General features: G+C 39.4%; 1 protein-coding gene across 1 annotated transcript in view; it reads left to right on the top strand.

Annotated features, from left to right (window-relative positions):
* The window catches only part of LOC104412795 (myosin light chain kinase 2, skeletal/cardiac muscle-like), a 24,902-nt gene extending 8,064 nt beyond the window's left edge, over positions 1-16,838 (top strand). The window contains 12 exon segments of the mRNA XM_010023610.1: positions 2,327-2,393; positions 2,887-3,346; positions 4,181-4,200; positions 7,006-7,111; positions 7,926-8,019; positions 9,469-9,578; positions 10,739-10,880; positions 13,253-13,323; positions 14,045-14,173; positions 14,669-14,821; positions 15,176-15,248; positions 16,791-16,838. Coding sequence (XP_010021912.1) covers positions 2,327-2,393; positions 2,887-3,346; positions 4,181-4,200; positions 7,006-7,111; positions 7,926-8,019; positions 9,469-9,578; positions 10,739-10,880; positions 13,253-13,323; positions 14,045-14,173; positions 14,669-14,821; positions 15,176-15,248; positions 16,791-16,838 — 1,473 coding nt within the window.
* Positions 16,839-17,404: the final 566 nt, after the last annotated feature.

The following is a 17,404-nucleotide window of genomic DNA, read 5'->3' as shown; positions in this document are numbered from 1 at the left end:
GAGCGGTTGGCCCAACTGCATAGGGTCAGACGCCACAGGAGCACACGCCCCTGCCAGACTACTAGGAGAGCTTTGTGCCTTCTGTGGCCTGGCAGGGAGGGACATGTTGATTTGTGTCTGCTGCAGACAACTTGGTTCAACCCCACCCTCCATAAGGAAGAAATAATGAGCAAAACATCACGTTTTTTATTGCTGGGTCGAGGTCTGACAAGTTGAAGTCACATGTTGCTACGAATAGCAAAACATTGAGAAAACTGGGATGCTCATATGTAGGCCACTCATGTTTCTACAAATAGTCCAATGTCTGGTCCTTACATCTGTAGTTCTTATTCTAGTGCACTGTTGACACTATATTTTTTTGCAGATAGCTACATTTATTGATTCTGAAGGATACCAGTAACTGTTTATTTGTATTCTTTATTTTTTTTCTTATTTAAATTAGTATGAGCTCCTCCTGCTGTTACAAAGTAAGAGATCAGAAATGATGCTTGAATAAACACTGTAGTAATTTATGGAACACCAGGGCAATTTCAGATACTCAGCATCATCCAGTGTTCCTTCCCTTAGACAGATTTTCAAAAGCTGGCTTCTGTATTTCACACCTGCAAACTACAGCAATATTTAGTAGGAAGTTCTGTGTGCCTGCAATTAATTCTGAATGCAGAAGTGAAATCTGGCCCTGTTCATCAAAGAGTTTGGAGGCCATTTCTCTTTCTCTGGTTATTTGCTCAGCTGACTGTATTTGATCAGAGCTAATGTCCTCAGTGGTATGGTGAGGGTGACATACTTACAGGAATCTGAGTGCATTACTAATTGCGGTCACACTGCAGAATGAATGTCTGAGGCTTTTTCCTACTGCTTTTAGTGCTTTTCACCACTAAGAGACCAGAATGAGCATTATTTGATTCCCTGTGATCCATCTGGAACTGTTACATTTATATTTAAGGTCCTTGTGAACAGGATCCAACTTGTATTTCAAAGGTACTTACCAAGTTGTATTTAGGCCTTTTTCATTCTGTGGGTTGTAACCTTCTGGGACCAACCACATCCCAAACAGTTGTCAGTCCCAGTTCTGATGCTCATATTATAGTTTCTTTTTCCCTTGCAGATCAAGGTTTTCTGAAAAGTCCTGCTGAAAGCCTTTCATGCTGTTTCATCCAGTTTTTCTCAACTCTTTTTGATTCTTTGCTTTCTTTCCCTTGAACTATTTGTAGCGGACACACATTGCTTCAATTTCATGCCTATTTTCCATATAGACTGATGAAATTAAAACAAAAATTAAAAAAAGCATAAAAAATGCAGAAAGCTTACCAGAACAAATGTTTAGTAATAGGACTGTTTCATGCTCAGAATACAATATGAATAAGCTGTGCATGATTAAGACACTCAAAATTAAGTGCTTGGCCCTGTATATTTTGTTGAAATATGAATTACACTGCTTCAGCTGGTAGCTCGAAGACCAAAAGTAGTCTCTTTGGAAAATATTTGGAGGTATCTGCATTTTTCACACCGTGTGGATCTATTACTAGTAATGATAGTGCCAGTTTCAGAGTACTATGAGAGGAAGAAGGCAGGTGGAAAAGGAGCAGTGAGAGTCAGCAGACACCATGGTTTACTGTGGTCTGCATCCTACTACAAGTTTAGGAGCAGCCTATTTAAAAACACACTAAGCAAACAGCATAGGAATATGAGTAAATAGCTATAAAGGTAACAGTAATAGTTTTTATGAGGAGCTGGCTTGATATGAAGCACCTCTAGATGTCACTGTAGCATTGTAAAATGTAGGTAAGAGAGCCCTACAAAACTGACATTCTGGTTTATATGCTCCAGTTACTGGTAACTGTTTTGGTCAGCCTGTGAGAAACTATTTGATCATTAAAAATGCTGTAACTAGACATTGATTAACAGCAAAAAACTTTCTGAAATCTGTCAGTAAGAATGTTACTGAACATTTTACTAGAACACTAAATAGTCTTAGGTTTGGTTTAACTAACCTAATTTTCAACAGCAAAAGCTGCTGCAGGGCAAAAGCTCATTTCTGGATTTTTTTTGCTTTAAGTCTCTGAGGCTCAATCCTGATCTTTTCTGTGTTTATGCCAGCACTGGTGTTGACTAGAATTGAGATCATTTCTCTTGCTTTACACTGGTACCAATCTAATCAGCTTGATAGTGATTAAAATAATGACCATCATTGTAAGAAAAACGTGAGTTAGAACACAGAGTACTTGGATTTGACAAAAAACCCCCGAACTGTCTGCAATTTCATAAGGAACAGTACAACATGAATGCTGTATACTTGGACTAACATCAATTGCCTTCTCCACAGGTCATCAAAGAAAAGTCACATGTTAATGAAACAGGAACAAAAGAGAAGAAGCCACCAGACTCAACAGGTTAGAGTATTTTTTGTTTCCGATCAGTTTCGAGCTCCTAAGGGTACAACTGCACAGAAATAGCCATTACTCTCCTGAACAGCTCCAGTGAAGCTCTTTGGGTTATGTGTGTGCTCATCAGCATGAGAGAATTGTTCAAGCAGCACTAACCTACTTCTCACATGCTTGTGCACATAGTGGCAAACTGCTCAAAGAAGTGCTTTGCCTTAGGAGTTTGTCGACCCTGACTTGGCTGACAGTAAATTTGAGTGAGAAAAACATTTTCCAGTGCTGTCTGAGAGGAAGACTTTGTGACCCATGATATCTCTGTTTTAAAGAAGTAGTCTATTCTTGCTTAGGAGAACTTACACTGACCTTGAAAGTGGAGAGGAAAGCAAGTGTGCCTGATTCAAAATGCAACAGAAGTTACGTGAAGTGTGCAACCCTACTTTAACATTGTTAGTGACTATCAGAGCATTACTGACAGATTCCTTGGTAATCTGTTTACTTACAGAGGAGGACATCCAAAAGAGCCAGTCCTGCTCTCAGGAAGAAGTTTGTAAGCTCAACAAGGAAAATGCCAACAGGGAAAATTCTGTTCTGCTTCAAATGGACCCTTCCAAATGTCATACTGAAGGGCCAGAGGAGAAAGGAGAAAGTTTGGCTTTCGAAAACTATTCCAAATGCAGGAGAAGCTCTGTTCAGAAATCCTTCGCTACAGAAAAGCAGCAAGAAGATGATGTTGTTGATGCTTGTGAAAGGATAACTGGGCAGAAGGTAGAGAGTGAGCCTCCAGCAGAAGGGGAGAGGAAGGAGGAACATCAGGTGTCTGGAGTTGAAAGACAAGAGAGGAAGGAGAAAGAAGGGGAAGGAAATGCTGATAAAAGTGAAAAAGATGTTGAGGAACCACCAGCTCCTTCCCAAAATGAAGAAGAGGCAGGAGAAAGCGATGATGAAGAGGTACCAGAGGGAAGGTAAATTCTGAAGCTTAGGCTGCATATTCATAAGAGATCTATGCTTTAGAAAGTGAAGTTCAAGTTTCAAGTCAAAGTGGCTGGTTAATATAAATACTGGTGAAAATCCAGCCCAAAACAAAAGAGTAAAATGCATTTATCTGTCTGGCCTGAGCTTTAAACTGAAGTTATACTCATAAGAGACGGGCAAACAATCTACTATACGTGGTGCTAGCAGTGTGCTTTGGTTGTTTGCTTGGGAAAAAGGTTAGGAACATGGGAATTGTGTAGGACTATTCTTCATTTCTGAGAAGTCTCCCATTTTTATGTTTGTGTACTGCAGCATCATATAACCTACGAGCAAAGTAAGGATAGATTAGGCCATGTATAAATTGGGAATTAAGTTACTGTAAAACGTAGTTACTTAAATGATAACATAAAACTATGAATCTTTGTTCAGGCAATTAAACTGATAATTCTTTTACTGTAATTCTTTGCTGCATTGATATATAGCCCTTCAGTGATAAATCAGTTTAAGCTCTTACAAACCTGTATGAACAGAGTGAAATCCCAATGTTCTCCCATTGCTTTAAAGGTGAGATTGATAGTGAAATGTTAAATTTAGAAGAGCTCAGATGAGATTTTCAGTTCTGGAGAAACATTTTGCTGTCATGATTAACTTAGGGGTCATTTTTATTTCTCAAAATGAATATTTAAACAGTTTATTTTACGCCATGAAGGAAAATAACCTAATGTTATTTGAATACAATATACTGTAGGTATTTTTTGCCTGTGTTTCTGAATTTGCTCTGATTTAAGTGTACCCTGCACTAATGCCATGTTTTGTCCTTGCAGGTGTAAAGGCTGCGAAAAAGGTACAGGAAATTATAGTTCAGTCACTGAGCAGACCTGCCAATTTGAGCATAGTGGTAGCAGTAAGCATCGAGTGAATGTTGGAGGCCTAATCAAAGATGACCACAAAAAGAGCAGGGCAGATGCAGAAAGTGCTGATGGCATAAGTAAAACTAAAAAAAGCTTTTATAGGAAGTATTCCTAAAGGCAAAGCATTTGATTCCGTTGGTATCACAGTAACGATCAGAGAGAGACATCTGTAGAAGAGAATGATTTCATGATTGTAATTAGTAGGGGGGAAAGGTGTGCATGGTAGCTCTGACATGAAATGGTTGTTCACAGGCCATATCCTAAACTGATGGGAAATAACACGGTTCTGTTCGCTTCCATCTTAGAGGCTTCCGTTCTGTCACAAACTAGCTGTGACTGATGTGCTTCTGCCACTACCGCTCCACTAATGCTATCCACTTTCCCATTTCTTTTAACAATAGAGCTAACAGTCTTAAGTGTAAACTGATGGGAGAAATTTTGTCATCTGTGGCAAAATTGGGTGACCCGTGGAAGTGCTGAGAACATGTGTTAACACAGAATCTGCAATGCTCTGGAGGTAGCCTGCAAAGCAGCTTGCTCATATTAATACCATTGCAATCTGAAGTGAGAACAACTGCAGCCTATAAAATAAAGAAATACTTATTTTTGTGTGGAAGCCCAACTGAAGCTGTTGAACAGTCAGAGAAATGTTGCTTGTGCACCAAACTCTGAAGCAGTGCTCACCAGGGTGAGGCAGAGATTTCTAATATTAGACCTCCATCTTGAGAATTTCATTGCCTATCTCTGAATATGAAATGATGCTACATGAGAGGATGGCCTGAAGGATTTGCAGTTATATGTGTGTGCATGTGCATGCATAGGACTGAAAATTAATTGCTTTGCTTTGGGAATGAGGGGAGAGTAAGAAAGGAAACATTTCTTAAATGTTTGTACTAGGCTCTTGGAGCAGGAAACAGAAGCTAGCGTATTTAAAACTTTAAACTCCATAACCTGTCCTGAGCTCTGGCACATTATTAAGGATGACATTAAGGTTAAAAGTGTCTCTCTTGGAGCATCTTTAATCTGTGATAGTAATTCACACTTGAATAGAGAGAGATCCCCTCTGGTGTGTGGGAAAAAGAAAATAGAGGGTCTGTCACTGGGAAAATCTTGAGGCTTAAAACTTAGACATAGTTTTAAAGAGTCGCTCTGGCCTCTTTAGAAGAACACATCCTTGCCCAGATTTTGGTAACATTTGGGAGCTGAGCTTTCAGAGAGACATTTTCTTCTGCCACTAACATGCCAGGGCCCTTGGAGTTCGTGTTGCCAGAGCGAAATTCTGCCTTTAGGGTAGAGGTTTTCTTGGCATTTTGTGGGTCTCAGTAATACACAAAGGCCCATACTTAAGGTTGTGCAGTTCAAACTGTGCAGAATCCCAAGTAGGTGGCAAACTTCCAGAAGCCCCAGCTTTTCACAATTCCTTGACCATGAACTAACTTCCTGACCGTGTAAGTTATTAACACTGTCAAAAAAAAATTCTAGGTACACAGCTGGTGTCCTGGAAAATGGACATTCACTGTGAACAAGGACAATCTACTGCTATATTAATGACCAAAGTGTTCCTGCCAGCTACATGCTGTCATGGGTTATATTTGTTTGTGTTTTTAATCATTTTCACTGGAGTAATGAATGGTTTTAAAATTGCTCAACAAGCCTCACACAAAAGGGAGCCGGCATTCCAAACCAGAGAGCTCATGTTGAAACACTGGGGCTCTAGCCCTCCCAACCAGTTGAAGAAGTATTTGTCACCTTGGTCAGCCAGAGGTCACTCTTGGGGATATCAATCAAATGCAAAACAACGTGGGTATGAAGCTGAAGTCACAACACCCTGCAAAAAATCCAAAGAGAAATTAGGCGTGCAGGGCTGGTTTCCAGCAGGGATGTTGACATCAGGATGGCGGAATGGTCCAGCATGTGGAGGTCCACACAACAATGCCAGAGACCTGCATTTGTGCTGAAACTCCATAGCTGCTGCAATGTGATGTTGGGAACCCATCCCTCCTCTGTGCCCCTCTTTACTTTTTTTTACCTGACATCTTTTTTTAAGGACAGAAAGTCTTCAGAGCAGCGTATGACAGTTACCATGTGTACTACCATACTGGGTCCTGAGCCATACTGGAAATCCCAGGTGCTGCCTGCCAGGGTGAAACTCCCTACTATGCACAAGCTCTAAATATGGTCTTTAAAGGTTTTGACTATGCTGTGGAGAATGACAAGTTGTGTCAATCAGTAGAGGAGGGGATTCTTCACTATGAAAAGCAAAAGCTGGAAAGTAGCCTCTTTTAGCTGGGTCTAGAGCAGGTCTCTTCCTACCCCACTGGAGAATTGCAGTACATAGTCAACTACTAACAGTCCCTGAGGGGGGATGGAGGAGTAATCAGAGAAAAAGCTGAATTCCTTCCAAACAAGTTGCTGAGACACTTTGTGGGCATGAAATTACATTGGTTTAGTCTAGCAGTCTTCGCTTTGCCTCTTGGTACTGTTGTGCAGAAGATGGTAACTTAATAAGAGTCCTTGTCTTAGTAGTGTTGCTCCCCAACAACACCCTGTCTTCTGAGCCAGAGCTCCTGGAATAAACCCTTTCTTCAATAACAGAAAAAGACTTGACTATAAAATTTACAGGGGGTGTATTCAGTTCTTAAATGAGCTCAACTGGGGAAAAGAGGGACTAAAATATGAGATAGACAAGTACTGCATGTGACCACTATTATTCGATTTGTCTGTTTTTTCTTTTGTAGACAATAGTTCTACTCCACCAGCACCATTTGATCACCGGATTGTCTCAGCCAAAAGGGTGGGGATCAGCAGTTATTATAACGTCAGCGAGAATGAAATCTTGGGAGGGTAAGTCAGGTGAAACCAATCAATACGGAAAGTAGGGCACAAATTTATAGTCAAGCACCCTGGAAGGTGAATGGAAACAACATGCTTCACTAGAGCCAAAGTCATGAAAGTCTAAACTCTAACAGTGCTTTAGAAAGGGATGAAAACAGGAGGCTGATTTTACTGTGTGGGTGAATTTTGGCTTAAGGTTTGGAATCAGCAGACTTGGTTTATGTTGAGCAATGTTCTAGGTCAGCCAACTGCCCTCAGGCTTTATGACGGTGCTCCTAGAATGCTGTAATGCTTTACCTGACGTTGCAGCCAGCAGGATGTAGAGACATATTGTAGTCTTCTTTCTCTCAGGAGGTCCCATCCCTGAAAACACATGCATGTTTTCAGATAGATCAGAAGGCTAATCTGACAGGCCATGTAGTTACATTCTCTCTCATGCTGACATAAAGAGTGATATTGACATTTCTGATGGCAGCATGGTCTTGGGTTAATCTTTGTTTCATCATAATATCACAGATTGTGCACATAAGCAAGTTGTTATCCTAACATTATGTTGACTTCTCCAGGATTAGTCATTGCATGTTATGAGGTGAGTAGAGTGAATCATAGAAGTGGGATAATATCAGGTAGAACAATGGGTGATTTTGGCATGCCTAAATGAGTAGTAGCAAATCTAATCTACACAACAAAATAGCAATAGAGCAATTGAAATGGAACCTAGTAGGGAGAGGATAATTTCTGATGTTTATAACCTAGTTTACATTCAGGAGTGACATCAGTACCACTGGCTGATATTTTTTTTCCTCTTTTTTTTTCCTCCTAGAGGACGATTTGGTCAAGTGCACAAATGTGAAGAGAAAGCAACAGGTCTCAAGCTAGCAGCGAAAATTATAAAAGCAAAAGGTCCTAAACAGAAGGTTGGTAGAATGTGATTTTAATCTTTTGTTCCCCAATGGATCGCACATCTCCAGTGTGTTTGTTCTACACAACAGGCCATGGACAAGTGACTCACAAGCCATCACACTAGGTGCTGCTGGATTACATTTGGCTCTAGTTCTATTTCCCTTCTCCTCTAGAACTTCCAGTGATTCATCAAAGTCCTCTTTTGAATTTTCTCTCTTATGTTTTCCAAATTTCTTTTCAGCTCTTTGTGTCATTTTGGCTTTCCTATTTCACTTTCTGGTGTTAATTCTGTTGGTGTTTTCCTTAATGGTGAAAACATCCATCAGGCCTGTAACATAGCATTATTCCCTTTCAAGCAGACTGTAACCTTTACTGTAAAGACTTGACATCACTGTGAGGGATGCTGATAACAGGCATGATCTGGGCTCCTGACATCAACACAAATACAGATGAGAAGAATTCATCTGGCCTGTTTTGCAAACCTCATAGCCATCTGGGACTTGCTTTCACAGGAAAAGCATGCATAGCATCCTTTGTGTGACAGCAGTGACACTAATGGCACTCAAGGGTGAGATTTGTCTGAGCTAACTGGGGTTGCTAAGGGCAAAGCTGGTCACCAAGAATCCCCTTATAGTCAATGGAGTGAGATTGACACCACCAGAGAATGATTTAGCCCATCCTAAACTGCATGTCTAAAATAGTTAGGCTAATCCTTGTAGTGGGCCTACAAGGATGCTGGAGAGGGGCTCTTCATCGGGGACTGTAGTGATAGGACAAAGGGTAATGGGTTCAGATTTAAACAGGGGAATTTTAGGTTAGATATAAGGAAGAAGCTCTTTACAGTGAGGGTGGTGAGGCACTGGAATGGGTTGCCCAAGGAAGCTGTGAATGCTCCATCCCTGGCAGTGTTCAAGGCCAGTCTGGACAGAGCCTTGGGTGACATGGCTTAGTGCGAGGTGTCCCTGATCATGTCGGGGGGTTGGAATTAGGTGATCTTAAGGTCCTTTCCAACCCAAACCTTTCTATGATTCTATGATTCTACGAATGGACGTAGCAGTCTCTCTCCTTCGACTGCAAAGGGATGTTTTGAGGACTGTTCTGGACTTTTACTACACGGCTTGATTTTATATTCCTACAGCTGATTGAACCAAGTCCTATTCTATGTCTCTCTTTTCTTCATATCCCTGAGAACCCACCATTTGTCCATATGGGCTCTCTTCTTTTTCCACCCAGATAGATAACTTGTTACTGAGACAGTCCCCCACTTGAGCTCTGAGTTCAGGCTAGTAGCTTCTATAGCCTTGACATCTACCACTGCAGGAGTAATCAAAGCAAAACCATTTGCTTGGTTGCCATGAGTGAAAACATGAAGATAATGTAGATGTCTGGTTCAAGCTCTGTCCTGTTTTATGTAGCTTTCTTACAAAAAAGCCTTCTGAAATAATACTCATGACTCTTTACAGGATGAAGTAAAGAATGAAATCAATGTCATGAACCAGTTGAATCATGTGAACCTCATCCAGCTATATGATGCCTTTGAATCTAAAAATGACATTGTACTAGTCATGGAATAGTAAGTGTGTTCTTTTCTTTCCCATTCTGTCTTTACCATTTTTGCTAGAGTTGTCCATTTCCTTCTTACTTTCTCCAGAAATTAGAAATAGAGCTTCTTACAGGTGGAAAGAACATATGAATGGTGTTCTCAGGAACAACAATAAAAAAGATTTAAAGAGAAAATTTTTCCAAAGCAGCCATTTATGCATTTTTTCCAGTGATGTGCTACATTCCTGGTGCTGTAAAACCACTGCTCCATTTGAAGATAGAGCTGTGTTATATACTTTCCCTTCAGTTTCAGATTTTAATTTTAGTCAACTAAGAAAAGGACTTGTCAGAATATCTCCAGTTCTGTGAAGCAAACTAGAATATGTCTTACACTGAAGAAGAGTCAGCTGTAGAAGCTGTGCTTAATCCTTATGCTAGGTGCCAGAATGGATAAACTTGTCTTTTATGTTGGGTTATAAGGCTAGTTAGGCACAAAATAGCTGCCTTAAAGTCAAGTTAAGCAGATATTGTCATAAGGATGCCAAAAAAGACATAACTAAAACACTGAAAGGCATAGCAGAAGGTTCAAAGTTCTGTGAATTTGGCTGTTTGGAACATTCAGATAGTCCTCTGAATTTGGTCTACATGATTAGCATATCACAAAAGGGAAATGTCTTTATAGCTGTGAATGGGCAAGCTGGAGGCATTCTGAAATGTGATGAGAAATTGAAAGTAATTTTTTGTTGACTTTAGATAGTTTCAAATGGAAATTTTGGTTCATGTCCCTCTTAAACTGTGATGGATTTAAATCCAAATTAAAAAAATTTTTGATAATTATTTAAATGTAGATTCTCCAGCATATTATCTTTGGTTTCCATGTGACTTCATTAATTTCACTGATATAAAATGATGACGCAAGATAGCATAAGGTTCAAATTTCCAGACATTCATGGGTATCAATGGATGGGAGACTGGATGGGAGACTCTCAGACCTTGAAGAAGTTCAGGCCAGTATGCAGCAGAACCCAGTTCTTGAAAACTTAGGTTAGAGTACAAGCTCATATTGCATACCTTCCTTACTGAATCTGACTGCGGATGATTAAAATATTCGGTAGCATAAATTCCGTATTGCTCTAACTGCATGGGATTGGATTTGGACTCGGTTACAATTTTCTTTCTTTCTCTCATCAGTGTGGAAGGAGGAGAGTTATTTGACCGAATTATTGATGAAAACTGCAATTTGTCAGAGATGGACACTATCTTGTTCATAAAACACATCTGCGAGGGAATTCAGTACATGCACCAAATGTACATTCTTCATTTGGATCTCAAGGTAGAGAATTGAGATGTATGTTTAGTGCAATTACAGCTGTGGAAATTCTTATTCTTAATGGTAAACCATACAGCTTAGCAGATTCCCATGGCAGAAACTACAAAAGGCCTTATTCTGCTTTCCTTAGACCAATGTGTATTTACTTTAACCACATTGAGATCAGTTAAATTACTGCAGAAGTAAGTAAATTAGACAAGAATCGTGGTCCTATGTCATCAAGCCTCATAGCAATTGAATTTTCCACAGACTGATTTTATAGAAAGCCAGAGCTGACAAGAAGTATCTTGTTATTTTCAATTTTGATATTTGAATCTCAAAATAGCATGCAAATCTTATTTAATTCAACTGCACAGGATCTCTGTTTTACATATTGGCCATAGGTCTGCAATTATCCCCATTTTTTACCATGCAGAAACCAAGGCATGAGTGAATGGAACTAAATTCAAGGGTCATTCAGGATCAGTGAAAGTCCTGAATGTTTCTGAGGACTACACTATTCTGTCGTAGTCATGTAAAGGTAATGGTAGATAGCCAGCTTAAGAAAAAATACATTAAAATGTACTTGCTGAAATGAAATAAATCAATAAAAATAGTCAGTGGCTGATGTAACAAATGCAGAACATCTATGTCGGTTTAGGCAATAGTTGCTACTGTAGCTGAAAGCCCAGAGAAGGGTGGCAGGTTGCCATGTACTTGCTTAGTTATCTGAACTATTCAACTATATGCACAAAAAGGCCCCTCACTTATTTTTAAAAACCAATCCACCAATTGCAAATTCTTACTCTGGTTGACTGCTAATGGTTAACTGTCACCCCTTAGAAAACATTTGTTGTATTTTTCATCAGGCTGTATATTTAAGTTATCTCTTTCTCCCTTAACCCAAGTTTTTATCAAATAATAGACCATTTCTTACCTCTGCTCAGTGCAGGAATAAAATGGGGTGATGTCTTTAGTTCTATGACTGGTGGTAAAGCTTCCTAGTGATCCCTGAGCTTTGCAACAAAGCAAAAATAAACAAAAAGTGCACTAGATGGTTTTCTCTTCAGTCAGATTTTTATTACTGCTGCTGTTTTTGGCTTGTAATAACTGGGTTAATATAGTACATCTTTAATGTTATTAGTGTATATATTATTGCAGTAGTTAAGCAAATGAGCAGATCCTTGTAGGGACTTGCTTCAGTTGCTAATCAATGACCAGATTCACTTTTCTCTTTCTTTATAAACATCCAGTTACCTGGAAACCTGTCAAGCAGAAGTTCGTATGGTTCTTTGGGACACATTAATTATGTTCCTGGAGATGGCACAGTTTTCATATGAGGTCAAACTGCTGACAAAAAGATACATATGCAATCCAAGAAATTCTTCCCAGAGACCTCTTTTCGTGTGCTTACCAGCTATGGCTTCTCCCTTCTGTTTTGCTTGTTCATAGATTGCTGTCAGTAACAAATGAGTTTGGGAAAGAAAGCTTGAAACTGAAAGAAAATCATCCTGACCATAATCATCCAGACCTCAGAAACTATGGACATCTGGTGTTTAAAAGTCCTATGGTGTTTGAAAGTCCTACATGTAAAATGAATTAGCAATGGTGACAAAGGTTAACTAATGTTTTAAGTGTTGAGGCCTGTTTTGTTTCAAAGAGGATTCAGTGAGCAACAAGACGGAGTAGCTATAAAACTGCTGGCAGTGAATATGAGACTGTATTTTAGGTATTTACATTTCAAAGACAATTGGCTAAATTCTATTCTCAGTCCCTTCTGTATGAATTTGGCGTAATTCTAGGAAGTTAATGGATTCCTGCCAGGGAAGTGAAGAACAGGATTTGGCCCTATGCGAGTCCCCAGAGGGATTTAACCTGTGAATCCTACCTTTTGCTACAATATCTGAGAAAAGCATAAAGTTGATGTGACTAGCTTAATATATCAGTGTTCAATCAGTTACTGCCAGAACATTTGTGAACTCAGAAACATAAAGCTATAAGATAAACTTCAAAGCACAAGAAATTATTATTTATTTTTTTTTTAATCAGTGTCAGCTTATTAAGGTCTGTAAAATCACAGTGGCAGCATCCTGAAACCCCACTTTGGAAGTCTGCATACTCTATCTCCCTCCCCCTATTTAGTTCTTTATCTGAACTGCTGCTTTATGTCAAAATGAAAAGCCAAGGAGAAGAAAAAGCAGTTGCAAGACACAGAACACACAACCCCAACTGTTGTGTGATAGCAGAGGGAGTACCTATGCAGAGAAATCTGAACAAGGAGGAAAGCAAAAAGTGCTTGTTTGCTGTGTTTTCAGTGTTTTTCTCCCTACAGTTTTCTAGAAGCCCTTTTTTGATATTTTTTTCTCATTAAAGTATTTCTTGCTTTCTTTTGGCAGCCTGAGAACATCCTGTGCGTGAACCGATCAGCAAATCAGATAAAAATTATTGATTTTGGATTGGCAAGAAGGTATGTACATGTGTTCTTGCTAATCGTAAGTGAATTAGGAAACAATGAAAAAAGTATTGCATCTCTACAATGACATTTGATACATAATGGTGTCCTACTGCTCTTAAGACTGATTTAATGTGTCTCTTTTAACCAGGGATATCTTTTAATAAGGATTGTTTGGAGTAAAAAGGATTTGTTCGGAGCCTTTTTTTCAGGTAGAAGGTTGAAAGAGGGCTGATGCATGCACATAAGTATCTTGGAACAGCTAAAATGGACAAAATCAGTGGTATATCTTATCTGGCCTCCTGTCTCCAATGTTATGAGATTCTTCAAAAAAGTGTGTGAAGGGCCGTTGCAATATAACCCATGCTACATCACTTTCTAGTTTGATTAGGTGCCAATACTTCAGTGAAGGATTTACTGGTTAAAAATTCCATGCCTATGATATGGAGAAGTCCCAAAAGGATGATAACAACTGTTCTGAGGAATCCTTGAAATCTGACTTTCTTCCTTTGTTATAGTAGTTGGGTTTTGCCCTAAAGTATTATATGAAGCTTGCAAATGTTTTTCATTCTATATATGGGTATACTTATTTTTACTTTGTACTTCTGTCTGTCCTTGTTTTCCTACTGAATTTCCTGTATGCTTCTGCAATCCTTCCAAGTACTAGACAACTTATTAGATGCAACTTTAATTAGATCTGTTATTGGTGTCTTTTGTTAATGTTTCCATTTCCTAGATATCAACCCAGGGAAAAACTTCGAGTTAACTTTGGGACTCCAGAATTTCTTGCTCCTGAAGTTGTGAATTATGAGTTCGTCTCCTTTCCTACAGACATGTGGAGTTTAGGCGTCATTGCTTATATGCTGTGAGTAGGATTCAGCATCTGCTTTGTAAACTGTTTCTAGGTTGAACTGAGTCAGTCATCCAAATTTGTTGTTATACTGTAAGATGGACAAAATCTGTGCTCAAAATAGAAAATGTAGGCTTCTTTCCAAATTCTGTATTCAGTATTCTCTCCTCTTTTTCAATCATCATGAAGTTTTCTTCTTAGTTTCATTGCACATCTCTCATGACTGTTTGAGCATCACACTTCCAGAATAACGTAGACTGCTTGGTAAGTTCCCAGTAGGTATGTGCAAGGGTGGCCAGAAAATATGATCCACCATGAAAGACAGTAATGCTTGGTTTATTAGGTAAGAAGGGTGATTATTTAAACAAGTAAATAGAAGATAGAATGGGAATGGTCTGAGACTTTTTTAGACAATAGCATATTGCAAGATGGGCCAGGAGTGGCAGAACAGTCATAAGTGGCACACTGGGGAAAAGATAGGAGGATTAAACATATTTCTTTTTACTTTAGCCTCAGTGGTTTGTCCCCTTTTTTGGGTGATGATGATAATGAGACCCTCAACAACATCCTATCCTGTGCCTGGGATTTTGAAGATGAGGAATTTCAAGGTGTTTCTGATCAGGCCAAAGATTTCATCTCAAAGCTTCTCATCAAGGATAAAAGGTATATAATTCCTATATCTTTGAAATGTGTGTTCCATGCCATCGTGTCACAGTTGTATCACTTCTGCTGCTCCATTGCAGAACCATCATGACTACACTATTTTTTTTTATGTCCACATAGAATATTACAATGCCACTTCATTCATGTTGTTCATTGTGTCATAAAATGCTCTGAAGTTATCTGAATGCATTTTTGCTGTGAAGCAAAATTTACTTACTTCATGGATTAGCTGCCATCTGGCATAGTATCCTGAAGTGACAGCATGGCATGATGGCAGAACACATGACCTGCGGGAGATAATTGAATTATAAGATTCTGGGAAAAATACTTAATAGAATTCTGGTTTTCCTTTAGCTGGAGATTAAGTGCAACTGCTGCCTTAAAACACCCATGGTTATCAGACCACAAGCTCCACTGCAGAATCCAGGTCTCTAAATTTAAATATCCTTGTGCATTGTAGATCTGCTGGTGCCTTCTTGTGTTGCCACATCACTCTTTGCTTTAACATTTCTGTTAACTATTTTTGAATCCTCCTTGCTGATGCATTTCTAGCCACTGTCAGCCACGTGTGACCCCTTGCTTTATTTTTTGTTATGATTTGCATGTTCATACTTGCTCATCAGTTCTTGCACATCTGGTAAAAAAATATAAGATCATGCAATTATTAAGTGGATCCATTTCTTAGCAAAATTAGACCTTTTACAAAATGAGCACTGCATTACCATATGAAAAGAGTTTTCCAGCTGGGGATGATTCTGGTTCCTGTTTTGAAAACCCTTTCAGACTCTCCTCAAGTCCCCCATGAGTGCTGTTAGATTTCATCCTACCTCCTCCCAAGGGATACTTATCCAACAGAGCTTGGAACCTCACCCAGTGCGTATCTTTGTGTCTAAGCAGTGTCTTGCCCTTTGAAGATAGCCAGCTTAGTGACCAACACAAAAGAAGCAGTTGTTTGTTCACACAAACAATTTAGTTGGGCTGAGTTGGAGGATCAACAAGATTTTAAGTTGTTTTGATTATTCCTCTGTCAAGAAGTCAGTTCAGGAGAGTCACACTGTGGATGAGCTCCCTGTTGGCTGATTTTAAGTGAGTCCACTCTGGTTCAGTGGTTCATAAGGGGATAATTTTAAACAGGTTTCAGAATCTTTACAGCATTTGAAGTGCAATATTCACTTCCTCCTTTGTTGCAGACAAAGCACATCTATGTTAAATAAAATTACCACTGTATTGCCTAGGACAAATACATCAAGGTGCCTTTTGAGCTGCAGCCATCATTAAGATACCATATTACTAATTAAAAAAATAAGAGCAAAGTTTATGATGATAATAAAGCAGTAGTAGCTCTACCAATGAGGTGGTGTGGGTTCTGGGCAGGATGGACTGAGTAGTGCCCTGACAGCTCTGTCCTTGCAAGATGTTCCTGTTATACAGAGTAAGGATAACAAGTAGTATAAAATACGAAATAATAACAATCAAGTAAGTTATTATCGTTTTCATTAAAATTTAGTTTTCATTATAATCTGCTGGAACAGCTGTGCCCATGAGATTAATAAATCCATAAGTGTGCCTTCGCAGTAAAAATCAGAGTTTATCACGGTTAGGTGTATCTTTAGGGGTTTCATAGGATACAATTCAAATCCTTTTGTTGGATTCCAGTGAAGCTCCAATTCCTGCCACCTGGGGAAGAGGCTATCTTTTTCAAATGCTGCAAGAACACAGGCTGCTTACCCGCTGTGATTCTTCCCATCACCAATTTTCTTCTCAGGAAACCCTACCCTAATAGAAACCTTACAACTCATGTTCTTCTTTGTAGCTCCTTCCCTGCTATGTTTTGCTTATATTTCTTGTGCATCTTGAAAAATAGCTTTGCTAAACTTGCTGATTTTGCAGTGTTCTGACATTACCTTAAATGTGATTGATCTTCAATTAATACCGCAGCAATGGCATCTTTCTTTTTTTTCCCCCATAGAAGAAGGCTAAAGGTGACTCTGCGTCCCTGCCACCTCCCGCTCAATAACCTTTCTGAAAGAGCTGCCAAACAGAAGGTTTGTTTCAGGTCTCAAATGTTTCTTCAGATGTAAATACTGTAGCCTCTGCAGAAGGGATCAGTGGGCAGCTGAAAACCTTATATAAACCAAAGTCACAGTCCAAACTGTATTCGCCACCACCATCCCTGCTGTTGTCTGGAAAACATTCAAAATGTAAACTGGTCCTATCACTTAAACCAAGTTACAGCAATGTGCAAAAACCTTCATATGTATGAAGCCACATGTGCTGCCAACCCTGGCCGTTTTAGAGGGAATGGTTATGCTCCCACTGGCTCTCATGGGGCAGGATTTCACCCAATAATTTTTCAGTGCTGAAAGCTTTCAGGTTTTCATGCTGTGGTTAGGAGTATGGTTTAAAAAGGGTAGAAATATGAAAAGTAATTACTTTTTAGCAGAGACACGGGCCAGACCCTCAGGGCAGCTCCACTAACTGTAGCAAAATGAAAGCAAGGTGTCCCCTAAAAGAAGCTGCTGCACAGTTCTGAGGACCCAGTTCTACCAGGGCACTTCTCTGCCTTTTGAGCCTGTCGCAACC

Source organism: Nestor notabilis, unplaced genomic scaffold (genome assembly GCF_000696875.1).
Source record: "Nestor notabilis isolate BGI_N333 unplaced genomic scaffold, ASM69687v1 scaffold13961, whole genome shotgun sequence".
NCBI classification, from domain to species: Eukaryota; Metazoa; Chordata; class Aves; order Psittaciformes; family Psittacidae; genus Nestor; species Nestor notabilis.
The sequence above is the reverse complement of the archived record's forward strand: the minus strand, read 5'-3'. Positions and strand labels throughout refer to the sequence as shown.